At 42.8% G+C, this 24416-nt stretch overlaps 1 protein-coding gene across 1 annotated transcript in view; it reads right to left on the reverse strand.

Moving 5' to 3' along the window:
• Positions 1 to 5042: 5042 nt before the first annotated feature.
• The window catches only part of RAB10 (RAB10, member RAS oncogene family), a 73228-nt gene continuing 53854 nt past the window's right edge, over positions 5043 to 24416 (reverse strand). The window contains exons 3-6 of the mRNA XM_074991521.1: positions 14463 to 14601; positions 8019 to 8108; positions 7295 to 7396; positions 5043 to 5471 (exon numbers count right to left, since the gene is read on the reverse strand). Of these exons, the coding sequence (XP_074847622.1) occupies positions 5388 to 5471; positions 7295 to 7396; positions 8019 to 8108; positions 14463 to 14601 (415 nt within the window). The 3' untranslated portion in view covers positions 5043 to 5387. The remainder of the gene's footprint in view (positions 5472 to 7294; positions 7397 to 8018; positions 8109 to 14462; positions 14602 to 24416) is intronic.

Here is a 24416-nt window from a genome sequence, read left to right on the forward strand (position 1 = left end):
GCTCACATCAACTCTCCACATGCCCTCCATGCCCAGGCTCAACCCCCCTCATCTCCCAGATCTATCCCACAAACCCACCTCCACTTCCCCAGGCTTAACCCCTCAGCCTCAAACTTGTTTCCCCAAACCCCAGGCTTAGCCCCTCTCACCCCAGGGTGAGTTAACCTTCCCCAAAGGCCAGTTGGCAGAACTGCTGCCCCCTGCCCTAGAGATTTGGAGGGGGGGGGGGGGCGCGAGGAACACAAACACATTGCATGAGCTCGGTTCCAGCCTCCTGGGGGCATTAACACTGGGAACTTTACCACAGGAGAGCTCCCAGCATGCCTGGGCAGGGGCAGCCACACACTCAGGAGCTGGCAGTGCTCAGTGGTACTGGGACAGCGCGTGAACCTTTGGCAGAGTGGAGGTGCTGGCTACCCCAGGGACGCAGTGAAAGCAGCCCTGGGGGCAGTGACCTGGCTGGTCCCAGACAGGCTGTACGGGGTGCGCAACAGGTGCTCATGGCCTTGCTCTCAGTCTGGAAGGAGCCAGGAACCATGCTGCCGCAGGGGCTGTGCATCCCAGGCAGTGTGCTGGCCATGCCCCCTTCTTGGCTGGTGCCAACAGGAACTCTACAGCTGGTGGAAGGGCCCTTCCTGCTGGCCTGGCAGGCGTTCTCTTCCCTTCCCTGTGGCTGGTGCTGGAGGAGCCATGCTTCACTGGCACAGAGGTGGGGAGGGAGGCAATGACCGGGCTGCGACAGGGCATGGAATGACAAGAGGAGTCGGCCACAGCAGTGCTGAGAGCTGCAACTGGCTCCTTAAAGGACCACAGGTTGCCGACCCCTAGCCTACACGGAAGGAGGACAACAGTGCAGCCGCAACCCTACAGCTGCGTTGCTGTTGCATTTTAAAAAGGCCACATCCGTCTGTGCAGGAGACTGGACTAGACAACTTATCAAGATCCCTTCCAGCCCTACAGTTCTAACACCGCCTACACTTGGCACAATAGAAGCATCTAGTGCCGCTCAAGTTGAGCGCAGCATACCTAGACCATCCTTAACACGTTATTAAAAACCTCCAATTATCTGGATTATGCAACTTCAGTCAGTAACCTGTTCAAGTAATGAACTGTCCTGATAGAGCGTTTCCTTATACCTATCCTAATGCTCTTGCTTGGTCTACCTTTGGAGGACTCAGAACAACTGATCACTATCTTCCTTATAATAGCCCTTAACTTATTTGAAGACTTCCAGTTCCCCCTCAGTCTTTTTCCTTGAGAAGAAAACACCCAACATTTTGTTTTACCCTTTTTCCTCCACAAGTCTGGTTTTCTAAATCTAATTTTGCTGCTCCCCTCTGGACTTTTTCCAAGAGGTGGTGCCTAAAACTGGACAGAATGCCTCAGCTGATCACTGACGATGTCTTATGGGCCACTCCTGTTAATAATGCCCCAGAATGTGTCTTTTGGCAGGAGAACCACACTGGTGACTCCTATTTAACATATGCAGTGCTTCTCACTTTACCTTCTAAATAGCACTTTCTTTGCACAACCCTGGCAGCAAACCGGATTTCCTGCTGGTATGTCTCACTGACCATTATCAGTCCAATTCAGAGATTGAGGGAGACTGGTGATTTTCCTGGTGTTAACTTGGTGGCAATTAGGATTTCAATAACATTTCCAAATCATGAGCTATAAACAACATGAACCTTCATTGTCTCTATGAACTGCCCCTGCTGGCAATTACCACACATGGTATTCACAAAACTGAGGTTTGTAAAATGGAACAGGGTAGTCAATCTATGCTTGACAAAGTAATAGGTCTAAACCTTATCACCATCACCTTTCCTGTACTGAAGACAAAAGCATCAGTTAACAGTTGTGTCATTGTAAATTCAACAATGTCTTAAACTTATAACTCTGATAGCTGTAAGCCTTACATAACAGCTTGTGTTGTACAGGCACAATGTCAAGTACTCACTTATGTATACAATGTATTTTTATGCTTACCCCTAGGATACCAGTGAATTTCATGATGGCGATTGCATTTTTTCATATGTGCAAATCTCCTCTTGACCAAATGAAGTGTGCCAGCTCATCTCTAGAGGACATGAGTAGGATTGGTGAGGATTCTGCTGCTACAGATGGTTAGGGACAAGCCTTCCCATGTCAATTTAAAATTGGGTAACGTTACCTCTTCTAACAAGGGACTGGTATGTGATCAGTATACACCCTACTCTGAAAAAAAACAGTGTTACAGACCACTCATGCACAAAATAGGTGAAATGAGGCCTAGGAAAACTTTACTAAGGCCTACCATAAATAAAAGCTCACAAAAGCTGATTTTATTTCTCTTTGTAAAAGTAAGAATGGGAAAAACTGATGGATTACTTTTATATAATTTGATGTAGTCCATAGGATCAAGAAATGTGTTTTAAATAAAAAACCAATAAATACACAATAGCAATGTATCCAATACCTCATCAAGGCTGGATGTTTCTTCGCAGCCATGAGTTCTAGCACTAGAAGCATGGCATTTAGAATCATCAGACTTAGGTTGCTGTTGCAGTAACCATCCTGCTACCCAGAACAGCTTGCCTTCAAGCTGATTTGGCTCACTGTCCATTAGAGAAGAGGATACATTTTTCTAAAACATTGAAATATTTTTAAACAGTAAAATAGATACAAGTTAAATTAGTAACAGAAACTGAAAATTACAACTTGTGCCCCTTTGTGCCTTAGCAAAAGGATAGTAATCAATATTTCTGACAGCTGATTACATTAGACACCTCCACTGTTATTTGCTCTAGTATGTTAGTTAAATCTTAGCATGGGCATTGCTAGTTCAAGCCATGGCATGTTTTTAAATCCAGACTACTATGACAGTAAGAAAAAAGGCACCTGGAAGCTCCTTTCAGACTGTTTTCTGCACAGGTACTAGGCATCAACCAACACATTGGAGGAAGGATGTTTCTTCTTAGAACAAATACAAGATTTACCAGCAGTTTGCTAGAAAGCAGTAATATAAAATTACAGCAAATACTGCAGTGGAATTGATTCTTTAACGTATGTATTTACAACAATGCTTTCCCCCTCTTTTCAAACCAATATGGAGCATCTTGTACTCCACAGGAAAATGAAAGCCAAGCCACACAGTTGGAAATCAGGGTGGTTTATATGAACAGAAATAGACCATCTAGAAATATTTCAGTTTATTTAACTTGTTAAGTAGAATATGAAATTGAAATTGTAGCTAGTCATATCAGAGAGAGTGGACTGTTCTCTAACTGCTTGGTGTTTAATGAACACAGCTTCTACAAAGGATCCCAACAGACTGACAGAGGTGGGGCCAAGCCCCATTAAGCAAATGAAGCCCCCACGTTTTAAACAGACCATACAAAAACTGATGTATACTCCATCTTCCCTTTTTTGATAATGTTCAAAAGTGCAGATTTAAAACAAAAAAGGAAGCTATATTCTGTCTATTTACAATGCTGATCAATATGCTTAATATGTGAACAAGTGTCAAATTTATCTCCTAGAGTCCCAGTTTCTTGCTTTTTCCCCAGCCGCCAATCAACTCCGAAGAGTTAATGGACGTAGAGGGAAAAAAATGCCAAAACAGAAGACAAGGGAGATATCAGTCAAGTTATTGAACTGGTAGCAGGACGAAACAAGAATCTGAATGTTAAAGACTGTCATTTCAGTAAAGTCAGAGTCATTTACTGATTTGACTATTTAGTGAAGAAAGATAAACTACTATATGCACAAAAGGTCAGGCTAAGCCAATCACTCAAAAAAGCAGTTTTGGGGGAAGTGGGGGGTGTTCTACTAGACACTTTCACATGTCCTTTGCTGGAGAATCTTCCTTAACTGTTTGCATGCAAGCCAGCTGGATGCTAAAATGCTCTACTTTACAAGGAACCCAATTGAACAGGAGCTGTCTAAATTACTTGGGGTCCTTCAACTCTCTTCTTCACAAGAAACAGATGAAGCCATTCAATTATTTCAGCACAGGCAGCTTTTGGGGAAAATAATGAAGCTAGAATACCCTATCTACAGATGAAGCATTAAAGCAAAGCAGTGAAGCAAGTTAAATACCTAGGGGCCACCAATGCACAGGAATACCAGTTCTATCTCCCTGTATGCATCACCAGCTGTCTTCCAACAGGATTAAATTTTGAGCTCAAGTATGACCATTAAAAAAAAAAAAGTCAATTAAAAATTCTTTATAAAACTAACACTGGAAAAAGTGGAAGCTGTAGGGGAGGCAATAATTCAACACAACCACCAACTTTTTTGTTTTAAAAAGACTAGTTTACTTAACCTTTTATTTGGCTACCAAGTGTCCTGTTCGAGCAGCTAATAGAGACTAAATTCATATTAATTGTTGTCAGTTTGGGAACTGCATGTTATATTCAAGCAGACAACTATGTCACCCTCCATCAACAACTAGTGCATGCAAATACCTCATCCATATCATAAAACCCAAAGGCTATTCAGGAGAGTGGGGGAGATACTAGGGAATAGACACTGGCTAGAGGTAAATTAGTAGGCATAACATTTTACCTTGAAAGCTAAATCAGTGCTTTGTATTAACTTTGGCAAACATACCACTGGGCTGCCATCTTTTAATTAACACATCACACCATGAAGAAAAGCAAATAAAAAGAAACATGCAAACAAAAGGAGAGAAGTTGCCAGTGAGAAAAATTGGCAACAGGAACAGTTCTGAATGGCTAGGTCACCAAAAAGGAGACTTTGCAGATAAATTTAGATATTTGCACCACCCTTTGTCCTCTATTCACTACACCAACAATCACAGTAAAGCAACCACAAGAGTTTAATATTTTAAAATGATCAAGTGTGGATGGTATGTCTCCTGCACATGCTTCCATCAGAACAAAGGAAAAAAAGTTCTTTTCCACATAAGGCACAGGACAAAATAAACCCCATTTACATACTCAAGGCGAAAATGAGTTTTTTTTCCTGGCTTTTTTGCTGATGCATGTCTATAGACTATAGTGACTCAAGCACATTATCCATAACAGAAAATTCCACTGTTGTACAAAATTGTTAATTCTAACTTTTATTCTTATACAATTTGCAGAAGAGTTGAAATGATTGCTGTAAGTTTTAATGTCAAGAACGGGACTATAATACAACCAAAATGTAGTGGTGAGTTGAGCAGACATTAAAAAAATGAAGTCACAGACATGATTTTTCTATACATTTTGTTGAGAAAATTATAGTCAGCAAGCTGTCCTAAATGGAAGAACAAAGGAGGCTGGAGCTTTGTTAAGATGAGGAACAAAACATTCATTTAAGGTTAAAAGTGGGCAGAGTGGTTTATTTTGCAGCGAGAAAAAAAGGGTTGGTGGGTGGCGATTGGTGATCTAGGAGAACGTTCAGCAACATTTGCTCTTCCAGCCTGTCACCCCTCCTCCACTGCTGATATCTACGTTTTCACTGTTGGGTTCTTTTACAGGAGTCTGCAAAGCAAAAAGCCAAAGAAAACCTCAAAATTACGTTCTGAGGAAATGCAAACATTCAGCACTAAACAGAACACAGCATGTTTTTACAGGCTTATAACAACAGCAAGAAGAATATGCCCATAAATTAGATGTAGTCTTAAACCACCACAGAACTACGTGAAAATTCGGAGTCCAACTTTGTAGCTGAGCTGAACCAGTTCTATCAGATCTGAAAGCCATAATCCCTGGAATTTCATAGAATCATAGAATGCTAGGGCAGGAACAGACCTCAGGAGATCATTTAGTCAAGCCCCTGCCTGAAGCAGGATCAACCCCAACTAAATCATCCCAGCCAGGACTTTGTCAAGCCAAGACTTAAAAACCTCTAGGGATGGAGAATCCACCACCTCTCTAGGCAACACATTCCATTGCTTCATCACCCTCCTGGAGAAATAGTTTTTCCTAATATCCATCCTACACCTCTTCCTCTATAACTTCAGACCATTGCTCCTTGTTCTGTCATCTGTCACCACTGAGACCAGTCTCTCTCCATCCACTTTAGAGATCCCTTTCAGGAAGTTGAAGGCTGCTATCAAATCACCCCTCAGTCTCCTCTTCTGCAAACTAAAAAAGCCCAAATTTCTCAGCTTATCCTCACAGGTCATGTGCTCCAGCCCTTAATCATTTTCACTGCCCACTGCTGAACCTGCTCCAATGCATCCAACATCCTTTCTATACTGGGCGGGGGGTCCAGAACTGGGCGCAATACTCCAGATGCGGCCTCACCAGTGCAGAGTAGAGGAGAATACCTACTTCTCTAGCAACTTTTGCCATCTGGGCCCAGCACTAAAAACAACAACTTTGCTTCTAGCCCTTGCTTTTGGGCTTTATATTGGGGCATTACTTATTCTACCAACAAGTCGCAGAATACACTAAGACATTCAGACAATTAGCTTAGAATAGCTTTAGCTACAAATCTGAGTATCACCTATGGGGGCTGTTTTAAACAAACATTCTCTGGGTTCAGCTAAGACTTAATATTTTTACTGTAAGCAGCTTACTCAGATCACACAAAACCACTGAAAATAGCTATGTATCTGCTCTACATTTCCAGTTCCTTTTTGGGCAATTATCTACCACAGGAGTTTTTTTCCCTACCACATGGGCTTTAAAACAACTATTTTACACATTTGGCTGGCTTTCCAGCATCAAGGCTAGTGACTGGAATATACCTTCTGTGAAATACTTGCATGCCCAGTCAGGAGTTTGCCTTTAAGTTGCTTTGTAAGCCAAATTCAGCAATAAGAAGACACCCAACGTTTGCCTGCATCATGAGATGCAGCACTTGGTTAGACCTCACCGAAACCTTAAGCTCAAGTGGTTTTTCCTCAAATGCTACCTTCTATTTTCAGCTGCTTACAATCAGATCTGAGTGATCCATTAGCATGTTGCGGTATTGCAGAACAGCAGCTATGTTTCCATTTCTCTTTCTTCCTTACATAATAGCTCTGCAGAACTATGAAAATATCTTTAGTTTCAGACAGAAACACAGAAGTCTAGAGCAGTGTCTTCCTCCTGGCCAGCAGCATTTTAGTTTCTAGTCTCCAGCATTGCCTGCTTTACTGCAATAAAGGTGCAATGTAAGACTAACTGAAGCAACCTGCACAGCATTTCTGCAAAACATGCAGATTCTCATTTCACCATTAGAATTCACACCACTTTAGCTAAATTCTCAGGTCTTGCTCGTTTCGATTTGTATTTGATTAAGTTGTTTTTGCTTTTTCAACATACTGTCTAATGAAAAATTCCGAAAAATACTGAAAAAAAAATTCTGTACATACCTTTCGAAGAATATCTTCTGCTAATGTGAGGAATGCCTTCTCAATGTTTATATTTGCTTTTGCACTAGTTTCGAAAAACCTAATACCATGCTCCCTTGCAATCTAAACCAAAAAAGACACCAACATTAGCATTAAAAAGCCTTATGTGCACAGTTTATACATTGCTCAATGATAACTATGGTTCGTAATCAGCTTGGCGAAGCAGGTATAAAATATTTGTTTTCAGCACAGCAGACAAATGCACAGATTACTAGTGAGTAAAACTGAGAAGGAAAAGATACAATATTCTAATGCTCACAGGACAAAACAGGTTTCCTGAGATACACAGAAGTAGATATTCAAACAACAAAGTATTAAAAAAAACCTACAAAATCTAACATACCATCAACCCATGTCATATTTTAAATAAATTATTGAAGCAAAAGGATTTGCAGGAGAACATTAAAAGAAACTAACCAACTACCTGGGTTCACACTATGGCAAGCTAGCCTAAATGGCAGGTGTTCACTACACAGCTCCAGAAGAGACCCTCCTGAGTTTACAAGTTATTAGCACGCTCAATATTAGACACACTCTTTGGTTGTAAAATGGAATTTAAAATCTCTAAAACAGCTCTAATTTTATGATGTCTGTTTGATGGTTCCATACTTTCCACCTTTGCACACAATGGAAAGTCTCACCAGTGACACATTTCTTTGCAAACCAGATCTTGCTTGACACTGACCTGTTCTCCTTTTGCTTTAGGTACAACCCTCTTATCTTCCATGTCACACTTGTTTCCTAACAGCATCCTCTCCACATCTTCATTGGCATGCTGAAACAAGAACCAAGCAACAGCTCTTTATATATTTTCACATCTGCTCAGAGACAACATCCACATACTTGGTTCACCTTTGTATTAACTCATCTTTTTGGAATTCTGGTTCAATTTATATAAAAGTGGGAACCCCATCTTTGATGGAGCTTGGCACAACTGTGCCAAGAAAACATTCCCTAAGAGGAAGCTCTGCACCAAAGAACTCACTCTGAAAGTGGGATACGGCAGAAAAAGCACATACACAAGTTTAAGGCAACCATGCCACTCTTGGCAGAAATCTCATTTCCCCCCTTTCTATTCCTGTAGTCTGATTAAATAAGCCTTCTTTTATGAAAACTAACTAGTGTTTGTCAATCTGCATTCTTCTACTTAACGACAACTTATTGAATGTTGCTTAAATTATGCTAAGTTACCCAAGAAAAGAATAAACTTCCTTTCCCACTAAGACAATGTCTGCTGGCTAGCTGCCTTTATGAAAACCAGGCTACTGTCCTAAAGGCCAAAACACTACAGACAGCTAAAAGAAAGCCTTGGGTTGCCAACACAGAAAACCAACCTTTCACAGACTGGACTCACCTCTCTGAGTATGTTTGCACTATGGAGACAATACTGGCACAGCTATGTGAGAAGAGCCCCATAGTGAAGATGCAGCCCACACGGATAGAAGGAGGTTTTCCTGTCACTGTAGGGCAATGGTCACCAACATGAAGCAGAAGATTTTTTGAATTTAAACACAATCCAGAATCTAATCCAACTGAATACTCTTACCCCATCACCTACCCCACTTCTTCTCCAAAGACCCAGCCTGCTCACTCCATCCTCCCCCTCCCTTACCTTCACCAGGTGGACACAGGGGGTTGGGGTGTAGGCTCTGCTCTTGGGCCAAGGGGTTTGGAGCGTAGAGGGGGCTCTGGGCTGGAGTCTAAGTCAGGGGTGGCAGAAGGTGGTTCAGGAGGCAGGCTCTTAGAGGAAAACTGGGTGCAGAGATAGCTCACAGCTCAGGCAATGGGTTGAGCTCTGGCCCAGCACTGCTTATTTCAGATGGCTCGTGGGCAATGGGTGTAAAGGCAGGATCACCCTCTCCATCATGGTCCTACAGCACTCCCAAACGTGGTTGGAGAAGGTGGTTCCATGCACTGTCCAACCACACCCTCATCTGCAAGCACCCAAACCCTAGCTCCCATTGGCCACAGTTCCCCATTCCTGGGCAATGAATGCTGTGGGGTTGGTGCCTGCACCAGAGGACAAAGCAACATTCTGGCCAGGGTCCAAGGGCCAGAACCAGTGGAGAGCCCTGCTTTAGCTCTGCTGTGCTGCCAGATTGTTAGCAGACAAGTTTGTTTCAGTTTGGCTGCACAACCTAAGTAATTCTTAAGCCCTGCACGGTTGCAGCTTGGAAACATCCTTCTTCCCAAGCCCTGAAGCGGTTGGGTGGGGGGCGGCGGGCGGCAGCACGTGTACCAGCTGGAAGCAGCCCCAGTACAGAGCTGCCACAGCCCAGGGAAAGGGGCTGTTCAGTGCTGACTCTAGCATGGAATATGGTGGATAAAAATCAATGTTTTTTCAAAAAACAAAAACAAAATAGATTTTTCATTTAAATTGGATTTTTTTTTTTTATTAAAAAACCAATAAAATCCTCCATTTCCCATTTAAAAGCACTCACAATTGAATCTCATCACAAAAATGCTTCTCTCTCTCTCTCTCTCTCTCTGAGAGAGAGAGACAGAGACTCAAAAATGAATGAATGGCTCTAGTCTGTTCAGTCTAACTACCTGCTCTTGCTTCTTGACAGATTGGGACTTTCACTTTCTGTTTCTCATTGGACTAAAACAACATTGCTACAGAAAGACTCAAGCTGGCTTGGATTGTTTTCGTTCTGTGTTTATGTGGTGGTACACCTTGGCCAAGCACAGCAGAAGAGTTATAACATCTTAAGACAAAGACAATATGTACAAAAAGACAGAGGCAGCACAGAAAGAAATAATGGAATGGACTGGAAAGAAAAATGGAAGACATTCAGCACACAGTTTCCTACAATCCCCCACACTTTTGCCACAGAAAAGAAAGACCTAGCTGTGAATATTTTGAAGAAATCCATTCCCTGGGTAAAAAGGGAAAATGTGTCAAATGTAAGCAGTACAAGATGACGTGGGGCCTTGTTGCAAGAATGAAACATCATAAGGAAAACCACTTACTGGGAGAATTACGCACATGAAGATGTGAATATGGCTGAATGGATCAACTGGTTAGTAACTTAAATAATTTACTCAGCAATGCATCACTCTGAGACCCTCTATGCCTTTCAGTACAAGGGTATGTCTACACTATGAAAAAGTCAAATTTATCAAAGTCGAATTTGCAACACTGAATTTTATAAAGTCAAAGTTGAGTGTCTGCACCTGCCCACACAGTCGACTTAGTGCATCCCACTAATTGCCAAAGTTTGACTGTTGAAGCACTGCATTGTGGGAACCCACCCTACAGTTCCCTGAGCCCTGTTGCATTCTGGGCTTCTTTTCTGTTGCATTACAGGAAAAAATTCCCTGCAAGTGGTTGTGGGAGTGTGAGGTCATCATCACACAGCCATCTTTCAGAAGGTTTTTTTTTCCTCCAGTGAGATTGAGTCATCTGAATCATGGACCTTTTAACCAAACAGGCCATAATAGCACCAACTTTCATCCTCCCAGACTGCACCAGTCTCATTCCCCTTTTGAAGCCCAATGGACAATTTTCAGAAGGAAATTAGGAAAAGTGGGTAATCACAGAGGGCACTGGTGTCCAGTGGTTAGCATCTCTCAGAAGAAGAAAAGGAAAGACAAGAGTGCCTCGCTTTCTCGTGGTTAGCCTCTCCTTCCCTGTTGAAAATCAGTTGTCCCCCAGGGGAAAGAACACCTAGAGAAACGTGTACTGCAGCCAAGAGGATTGGCAAAGGTGCTCAGGCTACAATAATCTACAAGCCTTTCCCTGTTCTGATTGTGCCATGCAAACAGGAACCTCATTGGTTCCCTTGGGAAAGAGCATCTGTAAATTTTCTGGCGTTCAGTGGTGCTGGGCACCTGTGTTCCTTGCTTCAAGGAATATTCTGCCTGCGAATAGCAATAGTGCCTTTCCGTGTTCTGAATATGCCATGCTAACAGGAACCTCACTGGTCCCCTGGGAAAGAACACCAATGTGTACAGCAGCCAAGAGGATTTGCAAAAGGTGCTCAGGCTACATTTATCTCTGAGCATTTGTGCAGCAAACAGGACACTACAAAGACTGTGTGGTCCCTGAGCCACATGCTTTGGGCAGCAGAGGATGGGGGAGCTAGCCCACAATTCAACACGGGCTATGGCTGACTCCCCAGTCCTGTGGAGCCAGGGGATCATGAGATTTCCATTAGCATGGAGCATGCACAAGGCTCCATGGGGTACAGTCCATAACTCATCATTGGCAAGGCCGGTCCAGAGTCCTGTGGAGCCAGGAGAATGAGGTTCCTTTTAGCATGAAGTAGGCTCAAGGGGGGCCACCCCACAAATCATCATTGGCCATTGATCCCCAGCAACAGCCAACAAGCCAGCCTCCAAATATCTTTGACACGGGGAGATTTCCCCTGGCGACAGCCAGCCAGCCTGCAAAAATCTTTACCACGAGGGTAGACTCCTCCCTGGTGACAGCAAGCCTCCAAATCTTTCCTGCCTTTGAAGCCTTCACTGCGTGCAAGTCAAGACATGCTGTTGTCTGCAAGCACGGACCGCACAGCACAGCAGGCATGTGTTTTTACTGAATGGAGGGCTAGCCACATTGTGCGGTTGGGTGGGGTACTGACCCCCGACTGCATGGAGCCTGTAAGGGGCGGAGGTTGTCCCCCTACAAATGTGACCAGCAGAAAAGAATTTTCTTGGCCTCTCATACAAGTACGATACCTGCTCCCAAGTAAAGCATGACCCACCACAGCTAAGCCGCCACGTGCTGCGTTGGGGCGTGGGCTAGCCCACAAGACTGACTCCCTGGCTCTCCCGATGGCTCAATCGAGGGGAACTGCAGGAGAGTTTCTGGGGCTAATAAAATGAATTTTAATCCTGGTTAATCTACACTATTTTAACTCAACATTGCAAATTCCATTTTGAGTAACTTTGTGGGGAAGTCAGCATACACAAGTCGGCATTACAGCCACTCAGAATCAACCTACTGACCTCTGAAGTGTAAACTGACAGTTTATTTAAAAAGACCATAGCAGGTTAAAATCAATTTTATCTCCTGTTGTATGCCAGGCCTGATTTAGGGATGTTAAAGTTTAACCAGTTAATGGGTAAGCCTAAAAGGATGGCTCAATGCCACTCAGGGAGCTGGTGTTACTATGGCAACATAACTGGACACTAGTATCAGTGGGAGACAAGTGTAGATGTGCATGTAAATAGGGAGGCACAAGATGGCTTACCCTGACCTAACTTTGTAGTGTAGACCAGGTCTGTGACTGATCATTGCAGCAGAAACTCAGCTAACATTTCACAACTCCATCTGCTTAAGGAAGCAAAACCTAGTTGTGCCAAGAATTCCCACGTCAGGTGCTAACACCATCTGACAACGTCCACAGTCATTCACATCTACAAATTCCACAGCTGATTAAATGGACTTTGCTTCACATTTTAGGTTCAGCTGGCTGCACAGTTATACAGCGCTTACCTATAACAGATCATGCCGCATTTTCTTCTGCGCTCTCTTTAGTATCCATTTCCTCTTGCTTCTGTGCCCACCCTACTCTTCCTCTTCCCTTCTCACCAGTTATATGTGCCTTTCTCTTCCCACCAAAGCTTGTCTCTCATCTCTGGGACTGCCTTCTTGGGGCCTTTATCTCAGCGAGTGCAACATCACTGATCTCCACGTATACTCTGCTAAAATGCAACTCATGATTTTCTGCAGCTTTGTTTGCCGCAGAGTGAGGGTGCACCAAATAAAGCAGGTTGTCTTTTTCCCTGAGGAGTAGTAAAATACAAACAAACACCTGTTCCACTAACATGTGGAGCAACAGGGAACAATATATCAAAAACGAAGGCTCAGCAGAGGAAAGAGAACTCATAACTGAGTTGATCTAACCTCTCAAGATTTCTCATTGGAGAGCACAAGTAAGTATTTCTTCAAATACTCAACTCATTAAGAATTAAGACATTTAAGGTTTCCATATTGATCTGTTTGTTTCACTTCATCAGATCCCCTCTGTAGTTCTACCAACTTCTACTGGCTGACATTCTAGAGGGCAGAGCTGAGTTACACAACTGGAATCATAATGTCCCATAGGGAATTAGCTGTCCAGAAATATGAAATACTGTCAAGAAATATGCTCAGTTCCCATAAAAGTGAACAACGTAAGTGCTCTTTCTTTGCAAAAACATTTTAACTTCTATAACAGAGAACCCATAATATGTAGCAGGACTAGTACATTTCACCAAGTAATGTTAAAGTTTACAGGTTACTGTTATTCTTGTATCATGGATGTTATATCAATAATAGCTCCTACCACAGCAGACCACATATGCTGATAACTGCTCTTAACAACACAGCCTGCTTACTGAAAAAGCACGACTCTCACTCCACCTCCTGAATGCAGAAAATTAAACTTCCCCATTCAGCTGGTAATTTGGGATAGATTCAAGATCAGAGTAGGAGGGTTTAATGTATCTTCATACTTTCTATCATTCTTATGACAGACTACAGTTACAAGGAAAGGGGTGATGAAGTTATTTGGAAAAAATGTAGAAATCTGTTAGCATTAGCATTTTAACTCTAACAGGTTTTAGAAAGCAACACTGCTTGTCAAGAGTTCTGACTATCAACAAATTCTCTCTCTCACTGGGCAGAGATATGGCCTATACAAACCTGCCTGGTAGCTCCATCACCATTAGCCCCATCTACAGGCTGAACCTCTCTAGCCTGACATGCTCTTGTCCAGCAACACCCTTAATCCAGCATGATTTTAGTTAGCTGGACGACCACTTGCCATTGGTATGGCCAAATTTCCCATGGTCCCAAAACTTGTTTATGGCCACCATTCCTGGCTCTCTCTGTTATTTAGCTATAATTTACCCCTAAATGTCTTCTAAGAGCCCAGTAAGCAGGGGAAGTGTTGGTAATGCTGCTAGACAATACTGACCTCTCATGGACTGGCAAATTCTCTCATTCAGCACTGGTCAGGTCACGAGGGTGCTGGACTAGAGAGGTTCAACCTGCTCCTCCTTGATAGTAAGAGCCAGTATGCTAGCATATTTGAAAGGTAGAAGTACTTAGTCTTAAGCGACTCAGCTCTGCAAGCAGGACCCGTAATACAACAGGTACAGTTCAAGCAGAGGAGAGAATTTCATTGGCAATGCTCACCTCATCTATGTTTCTCAGCCATTTGCTGATGTTTTCAAAGCTTTTGGCATTAGTGATGTCATACACTAGCATAATTCCCATGGCGCCTCTGTAGTAGGAGGTGGTGATGGTGTGAAATCGCTCCTGTCCCGCCGTGTCCCTGTGAACAAGAAGCAATAGTCAGTGTTTCAATCACAAGATGTGTATACATTAGGGGCATATTCTAGGTAGGAGAGCAGGGAAGAGGTCTATGTACATTTATTGCCATATCATTAGTTGGTACTGTTTAAGCAGATTTGGAAAAAAAAAAAAAAAAAAAAAAAGACACCCCCACCTGTTCTCCCCTATCCTCAGGCAGCCACATATTCAGCATTCTTATCAGAAAGAAATGAGAAATAAAAATAAAAGAAAAAGTTCAAAAGACTAGACTAAGACATTTTCCAGGCCCCTAAACTAGCTACAAAGTTCATCGAAGAACCAAAGACAAAGGACATGCAGATACAGTTAAATACCCCAAGAACCTAAAACGCAAAAGCTGAAGTTACTGACCAGAAGTCAGATTTCAGAACACAAATCAAACCTCTTTGCAATTAATACAAAAACATTAACATGTCTCGTTGGCTTTTACAAAAGCTGATTAAAATAAAATTTTGATCTGAAATATACAAAGTGAGGTACTAGCAGCAATTGTGTTAAGGAATTTAAGTTAAATACAAAAAAGGCACCAACAATTACAATACTGTGACCCAAGAACCTCTTGATGCTAACTGGCAAAGTGTACAGAAGTGTATAAGAAGATAACGTATTCTGCAAGCCTAGTATTCACATTCTAGTCTGCCAAACAGAGATATGTAAGGTTTGTAGTGGAAGCCTCTCACAACGATCATAATTGTTGCAAAATGTAAGTACACTTAATAGGTAAGGATATGTACACACACAGGGAAATTCTGTTCATAAGGTTTTGTATTTAATGGCAGATTACCCAAAGGTAGCATGATGCCTTAAGCCAGATTCCAGACAGGAAATGGGAGACATTTATCTTCCAGTGTAAGATGAAAAAACAGTCAAATCTGGAAGTCCATTTGCATATGGAGTCAAACACTAATGAACAGACTGGAGACTACAGAAGGAAAAAAAAAAAAAAAAAAAACCGAGAAGAGAAGGGGGAAATAGACCTTTTTTTTAAAAGGTGAAGAACACAGGACTGGTTTGGTATATCTAGGAACACTGAAAAACGGGCAGCCTGGCACTCCAGCAGAGGGGGTGGAGGACAGCAGCAGGGAGCTGGCTAGGATTTACGAAAGCAGAGCATCGGCCACTCTGGCTTGAAAAAAAAGAGAGACAGCTATAGCTTAGTTGACAAACCAGTATCTTGTTAGTTGAGTTTAGGTTCTAGGGCTAGGTCTATGACGACATGATAAAAGTCGAATTTAAGGCAGTTAGCTCGATTCTACAATATCATAGCCTTCACTGTAAATATCATTAGGATGATTTTCGACAGCGCTAATGTTGACATAACACCGCAACAAGTGACTTAATGTAGCACCAAGTTTTAATTTTAAAAGTTCAAATTAAAGCTAGTGTGGAAATGCCATGTCTTTTAATCGACTTTATTAGCACTCCAGAGGTGTCCCGTATGTATCCCAGAATGCTCCATGGTGGTCCGCTCTGGCAGCTTCCATCTCCACAGCTCTTCAGGTGCACAGGAAGTAGATCACAAGAAACCCAAAAATGTGAATTCATCACCAGCAAGCTCAGGGCTCCCAGAAGCCAGAATTTTTTATCCATTGCACCACATCAGTAGTCACCTCTTGCCCTCCTGAGCACTCAGGTTTGTGATTTGAGTTCTCAGGGTCACAAGAGCTCCAGCATGGACACATCAGGAGATTATGGATCTCCTTGCAGTATGGGGAAAGGAGTCAGTAGTGAGCAGATGTCGAGCATCCAAGAAAAATACAGACTTGTTCCCAAGTCTGGGGTGAGCCAAGAGGAGCTGAGCCTGGGGGGGGGATGAGGAGGGGGCAGGAGGAAGAGGCCAATGGAGAGGACAGGGCAACCAGCAAGGGCCCGAGGAAGTTGTTCCCAACAGTCCAGAGCTCTTCACCACCCCCTCCACACGGGTCCCCGAAACCCCAGAGCCCGGCTGTTCTGGTGAATTTTTTTTTTAAATGCTAAAAGCCAGTTGTGGTTTGGTACAGATAAGTTTTCTTTGGATCTATGCCCCTCAGTATAGCATGTTAATGTTTCCGGTGACGGAGCACTTATCCTTTTTGGAGAACTCCAGAAAGGCACCATCAAGATACGCTTGTATTTTTTGCATGAGATTTTTGGCCAGGCCTGACTTAGTGCAGCTTACAGGACAGCACATCTTGCCAAGACAGGCAACCAGATAACAATGTGGTATCATGGTGCCACAGCATTTTGGCAAATTTTCCAGGCTTGTGCTTACACAGGATGAGCATCTCTTCTTTATTGCTGTTATTCTGAGGAGGGTAATGTCTTCTCTGGCAACCTAAAGAAGCAAGGGAATTTGGATTGGATTTATTTGCAATGATCCCTGCCCTTTAACGCTTTCCTGGAGCAAAACTGTCACACCATGTGGCTGGTGGGCACTCTGTCTTCCCCACTCTGCATGGCTGGCAGGCTATCCTGGCCTTTGCCCCTCCCATCACACTGCTGGTGTGATCAGGAGCCACCAAGAAAAGTTTTTCTCCCGGCGTGTGGCTGGAAAACTTCCCACCCGCATTTCTTTGTGCTTTACAGGGTTCCCTCCTCACCCAGCCACCCACACAGCTGGAATCGAACCCTTCCCCCTCGCCACACAGCTGCCATGCTCTGCGGACCCTGCTCCCAGGCGCCATCATGCCCAGCACAGGCAAGTTTTCCTTTCGGAGGACTGCTCCAGGGACCGGCCAAAAACCCTTTTCCCCCCGCTCTGCACCTCCACCCCGCCACCACTGGTAAAGTGGACAATAGCTTACCATGTCCACAATGAAATGGCCTGGATAAGTGATGGTTTGTGTGATGCAGAGTTTGAAGCCTTGTCATCCTTAAGAAGCCTAAATGGCCCTTAAAAAAGAAAGTTTCACTGATTGTAATGGCAGAGACCCATTCATTCTATGGGTAAGCACTCTGTGTGAAATGAGGCTTAATTTTGACCTTCACTTTCCAGCAAGCATCCACCATGTGGGAGACGGGGCAAGGAAACATAAAAGGTCCAAGCAGGACCTTATCCTGCAGTACCTGGAGCTGGCTGAAACAGCAACCGCTGCCAACAACAGGGACACAGCACAGTGCGGCAGACTGTGCTGGAGTTCAGGAGAAAGCAACTGGTGCACCTGAGAGAGGATGAGGCAAAGCTCATAATGACTGACAGACCAAACCAAGATCTGGCACTCCATGCTGAAGCTTCAGAGGGCGTCCCTATACAGCACTGAAGGCTCCACTCCCTACTCCCCACCTCCTGTTGTCACAGTCCCCAAATGTGCTCACGAAAGCTCATGCTCAAAATTTTGTGTTAGTCTATAAGGTGCCACAGGACCCTTCAATACTCCAACTGAGGCCTAATGAGTGCTGAGTAGAGCGGAAGAATGACTTCTCGTTTCTGGCTTGAACACTCTTGTTAATGCATCCCAGAATCAGGTTTGCTTTTTTTTTTTTTTGTAACAGCATCACACTGACGACTCATATTTAGCTTGTCCACTATGACCCCTAGACTCCTTTCTGCAGTATTCCTTCCTAGACAGTCACTTCCCATTTTGTATGTACGAAGCTGATGGTTCCTTCCTCAGTGGAGTAGTTTGCATTTGTCCTTATTAAACTTCATCCTGTTTACCTCAGACCATTTCTCCAGTTTGCCCAGATCATTTTAAGTTATGAGCTTATCCTTCAGTAGCTGCAATCCCTCCCACCTTGGTATCATCAAACTTAAGCGCATTCTCTATGCCAATATCTAGATCATTGATGAAGATACTTAATAGAACTGGTCCCAAAACAGATCCCTGCAGAACCCCACTTGTTGTGCCCCTCCAGCATGACTGTGAATCAATAATATACTCTGAGAACGGTTATCCAGCCAGTTACGCACCCACCTTACAGTGGCCCCATCTAAGTTGCATTTGCTTAGTTTATTAATAAGAAAATCATATAAGACCGTGTCAAATGCTACACTAAAGTCTAGGTATACCACATCCACCACTGCTCCCTTATCCAAAAGGCTTGTTAACCTGTCAAAAAAAAAAAAAAAAGCAATCAGACTGGTCTGCAATGATTTGTTCTTCACAAATCTGTGCTGGCCGTTTCCTACCACCCTATTTTCTTCCAGATGGAGCAAATAATTAAGAAATTCATCTGCAAACATCTTTCCCAGCACAGAAGTTAAACTGACTGGTCTGTAGTTTCCTGGATTGTTCTTTTTTCCCTTTTTATAGGTGGGCAATATGTTTGCCCTTTTTCAGTCTTCTGGAATCTCTCGACTTGCAGGACTTTTCAAAGATGATCGAGGAGGTTTCTGAGCCTTTAACTATCAGCTCCTTAAGTATTCTAGGAAGCATTCCATCAGGTTGTGGTGACTTGCAGACATTTTATTTTTCTAACTAATTTTTAACTTTTTGTATTTTATCCTCTAAACCTACCCCCTTCCCACTAGCACAGATACGGTTAGGCATTTCTGCATCAAGACTGAAACTAAGATGTCATTCAGCACCTCTGCCATTTCCAAGCTTCCTGATATTGTTCTCTGGCCCCGCTGCTTCCCTGAGGGAGGAAGAGGGAGGGCTCCCCCCTCCCATATGTGGCCATGGGAGATATGGTCCCCCTATTCACGAAGCTATCTTTCAAAGCCTCCCTGATTGCCGCTGCCTACACATCGGTATTGGAGAATGCCCTTGTAGGGAGCTGCAAATAAGCTCTGCCCCTGGCATCAGCGTCTGCACTCCAGGCGCTCATGAAATGCTCCCTCCTGGATTCAAAAGTCATGCAAAATACAGCACACCGCAACCACAATAGGGACATTAGTTTCTGAAAGGTCCAAATAGGTCAAAAGGCACCTGAACCTCACTTTTAAACGGCCAAAGGTGCATTTCCACCACCCTTCTGCTCTTGCTAAGTTTGAAACTGAAGTAATCCTTGCTGCAGTCCAGGGTGCCTGTGTATGGCTTCATGAGGCAAGGAAGCACAGGGTAATCAGGTCACCCAGTATTACTACAGGCATCTCCACAGAACCAATCTTGATTTTTCTGGTCTGGGAAAAAAATTCCCTTCAGCAGCTTTCTGTACAGCCCAGAACTTCTGAAGATGCACACACTGTGAACCTGCCCCAACCATCCCACATTGATGTAAGTGAAAATACTTTTGTGATCTACCAAGACCTAGAACACCATCAAAAAGTGTCCCCTTCTCTTTTATACACTCAGATGTCAGGTGGTCTGGGGCTACGATGCACACCATCTGTTGCTCCACTGCAGTTAGAAAACCCCATGGCAGCAAGCCTATCCACTATGACCTGTGCATCTCCCAGGGTCAGTCTTCCTCAGAAGACACAGACAGATTGCATTAGCTACCTGCACCACCACAGCACCTTCTGTAGATCTGCACACCCCAAACTGATTTGCCATTGACCGGTAACCTGTTGGGCATTGCCAACTTTCATAGGGCGACTTACATGCACTTGTGAACCTTAAAATCCAGCCTCATTCTTGTACTGCTGCACTTCAGAGAGGGGGCCAGCAGATCACAAAGTTTCATAAGTGGACTTGCGCATATGAAAGTTCTGCATCTGCTGCTGGTCATCCCAGGACTCTGAAACAATGTGGTCCCACCACCGTGTGCTGGTTTCATGAGTCCAAAACTACCACTCCACCATAAGCAATGCATCCAAGGCTGCCAACAATTCTAAGTTCTTGGCCTGCAGTCGAGCAATTACCTCTCCATCTTCATCATCACTATCAACCATCATCTCAGCTCAGTGTCTTCATAATCAAAAGAAAAACTGCACAACATTCCAGGAAGTTGCCATAATGATCTGGGCAACAACTAGAAGCATTCAAGGATCTATGTTTGTGACACCACTGTTGGAGAAAATGCCACGCTCTCCCATTCGTTTTTCATGCAGTTAGTGGGTGCTCTGAATTCTAGGAGAGTGCTTCACATTCTGGGATAGTGACAACAATCACCCACAGACAACTGCGGCAATTTCCAACCTCCCCACCCCCACAATCCAGTGGTACAAAACCCCCAGAACGCAACAGGGCTAAGGCACTGTGGAATAGGTACCCACCATGCACTGCTCATGCAGCCGAACCTGGATAAGGCAATGAAGATGCAGTAAGTCGACAGGAGTAATGGTAAGTTGACTTCGTGGAACATTTGTGGACAGTTAATTTCAAATTTATAAGATCAAGGTTAAGCTGTGTCTGCACTAGAGAGTTTTGTCGACAGAAGGGGCCTTCAGGGAACGTCGGTAAGCACGTAAAGAGTTCTGTCGAGAGTCTCGACAGAACTGTGCACTTGCCTCAAAATTTGAGGGATAACACTGTCAACAGAAGTACAGCAAACAAAACACTTCTGTCGACAGAGAGGGCTTCCTGTTGCCTGGCAGCCCCGTTTTCAGAGCTGCCATTCTGCTTTCTGTCACCAGAGGGCAGTGCAGTCTGGTAGTTCTCTGTCAACAGAGCAAGTTGTTTGTAGCAGCAATCAGATTTTTCTGTCAACAGATACTTTTAGTGTAGACATACCCTTAGAGTCTGTAGATTATACAAAAGTTGGAGGAGTGTTATATAATGAAGACAGATCAATGCAAAGCAATCTGGATTGCTTGGCAAGCAGGACACAACCAAACACGCATTTTAATACAGCCAAATGTATCCAGAACAAAGAGAACAGGCCATTCTTACACAATAATGAGGGACTCTACTCTGGGAAGCAGTATTCTGAAAGATTTGGGTGGCAGTGGTGGCCAATCTGCTGAACATAAAATAGCAGCGTTATACATTGGCCAAAAGGTCTAATACTTTCCTTAGATGCTCAAATAGGAGCAGTGAACAGGAATAAGGTGAATATATTACCTCCGTATTTGGCTCTGGTGTGACCTCTTTTGGAATACTGCATCCTGCTCTTGTGATCACAATTCAAGAAGGGATGCTGACAAATCGGTGGTGGTTCAAAGAAGAACCAAGAGCACGATTAAAATGTTAGAAAACATGCTTTATAGAACAAGACACTCCAGGGAGTTCAACCTATTTAGCAGAACAAAGCAGTTAAGGAAAATTTGACCAGTCTGCAATACTTGTATGGAAAACAAATATCTGATAATGGGACTTCAATCCTGGGAGACAAAGGCAAAACAAAATCTAAATGAAGCTGAAGCTTGACAAAATTCCAGCTGATCAAGCATACATTTTGAATGACAGAAATAACTACTCACTGGAATAATTTCCCAGTGGTTATGGTGAGTCTCTATTAAATGCATTTAAAGGTATATATCAAGTTTTTGTTTTTTGTCGTTTTGTTTTGTTTAAAGAGATGCTCCAGGAATTATTTTGGGGAACTTCTATGACCTATGTTACACAGAAGGTCAACAAAGAGGAGCACAGTAATCTCTAAATCTTGGAATCTAAGAAAAAAACTACCCCAAGTTAGTCATTATTAGGGCTGGCAAATCCATTAAAACCACCACAATTAACTGCAATATAAAAGTGGAGATTAATCACTGTTATAATTAATACCAATTTAAACAAGTTTGTGGATATTTTTCCTCTACTTTTTCAACTGTACTGATTTCAGTTATAGACTGACTTGCAGAGGGCTGGTTTATTATTTTGATTACAAACATTTGCACAGTAAACAAGAAACAAAAGCATTTTTCAATTCAATTCACCTCCTAAATACTATAGTGCAATCTGTATCATGAACAGCAAACCAGCAGTCCTGTGGCACCTTAGAGGCTAACAATTTTATTAGGTCATGAGCTTTCATGAATAAAACCCACTTTGTCAGATAGGTGGAAATAACAGAATCCCCACCCATCTAAATAAGTGACTTTTACCCACAAAAGCTGATGATTTAATAAAACCATTAGTCTCTCAGGTACCACAGGACTGCCTGTTTTTAAAGTTGCAGACTAACAGTTACCTCCCTGAGACTTTGTATCATGAAAGGGTAATTTACATAAGCAGAATTTGGTTTTAAACCACAATTACACTCAAAAAAGTTACTGTATTAAAGGGTATATTAATGTTCTGTATATCTGGCACTTAACCTTTCTACATGAGCAACAACACTGCCATGCAAACACCAATTGCTCTGTTTCAGGTGACACTGAAAATATGAAGCAGGCAGTATTTTCCTGTAAATGTACACAGAACTAGTTTGTTTTAGCAGATGGCTGAACAAGAAGCAGGGTAAGGATGATTTGTATGTGGTAAACTGAAAAATGCTATTTTTACAACAAAAATATTTTAATTAAAAATATAAAATGAGCACCGTATATTTTGTATTCTGTGCTGTGCCTGAATAGATTTTAAAATTAGGAAAAGATTCAAAATATTTCTAATATATTTCAGTTTTGTCTCAGAGGTAACCGTGTTAGTTTGTATCTTCACGAAACAAAAAAAGCACTCTTATAGCACCTTAAAGGCTAATATTATTTATTAGGTGATGCACTTTCATGGGAAAGACCCACTCCTTCAGATCTGGAGAAGTGGGTCTCTCTCATGAAAGCTCATCACCTAATACTGTTAACATTTAAAGTGTTACAGGGCTGCTTTGTTTTACATTTCAATTGGTTCTCTATTGTTCAACAGTGCGATTAATCATAACTTTATAAAATTTAGTCCATCTGTAGCATTAATCCTACATGTAACAGCAATTAACTGACAGCCCTCCATTTCAAAAAAGTATTGCTCTAGATCTGCAAAGGGGAACATTACTACTGTATACAGCATGCGAGAAGATTCATGATAGGTTAAGGAGCTCAATCTATTTTTGTCAAAGAGAAAGTTAAGGTGCAATTTGATCGTCTCAAATCATATCTTAAAAGGTTCTTTAATCTTGCAGATCAAGGCACAAACATCCAAGTGTTGGAAGCCAATATGAAAACATCAAGGTGAAAATAAAGTTTGCTCCTCAACAGTGAATGTAATTAGTGAATTAAACAGATTCCCAGATATTGCAGACTCTTCATAACTGGATAGTTTAAGATCAAGACATGCTTTAGTTTAACCATTACTTAATGGGCTTACTGCAAAGTCACAGCTCAAAGTTAATTTGTAAGTTATGTAGATGTCAAGACAACAGCACCAACTACACCTACTTCTGGCTTTAAAAAATTGAGCCATGTAGACCACAAGATTAGGATATTTGGTTTTCACCCAGTTGCAGTTTAAATTAATTCACTCATTGGCACCATATGGAACAGCAGGGGGATTAGATTTACTGATCTAAGATATCTGTGTAAGTCCTGTGTTCATCTAAATCAAAAGATTGGTGAGGTCTGCAATGGTTCTAGTTCCTGAAGGGAGCTCATTCCACCCTCCCAGAATGCCCATAAGAACATTCTACCTTCTGAATAGACAAGCTTTACTCTTTTTATGAGGACTTCCTCTGTGCTATGGTAGCGTGGCTATTAAGCATGGTTGTCAACCAGAGCTTTAGTCACCCTTTTCAATACCCTAGGCCAGGAGTCAGCAACCTCGAGCACAGGTGCCAATAGTGGCACGCAAGCTAATGTCCATGGATACAGGAGGCAGGAGCTCAGGCCTGCTCTTCCTCTCCCATGCAGCTGGGAGCTCTCTCAAGGCCATACCATCTGTGGATTAAGACCAGCTATTGCTAGCAGCCACCACCTAAACAGTAAAGCTCTCCATCTATCTCTATTAACACAGCGGTTGTAAGCAGGACTAATTAGTGACTTTAAAAAGTATCACGGACACCGGTCAAAAGGTCAAATTTCAGCACTCTGCCTTGAAAAGGTTGATG

This window comes from Carettochelys insculpta, chromosome 3, assembly GCF_033958435.1.
Source record: "Carettochelys insculpta isolate YL-2023 chromosome 3, ASM3395843v1, whole genome shotgun sequence".
Lineage (NCBI taxonomy): Eukaryota > Metazoa > Chordata > Testudines > Carettochelyidae > Carettochelys > Carettochelys insculpta.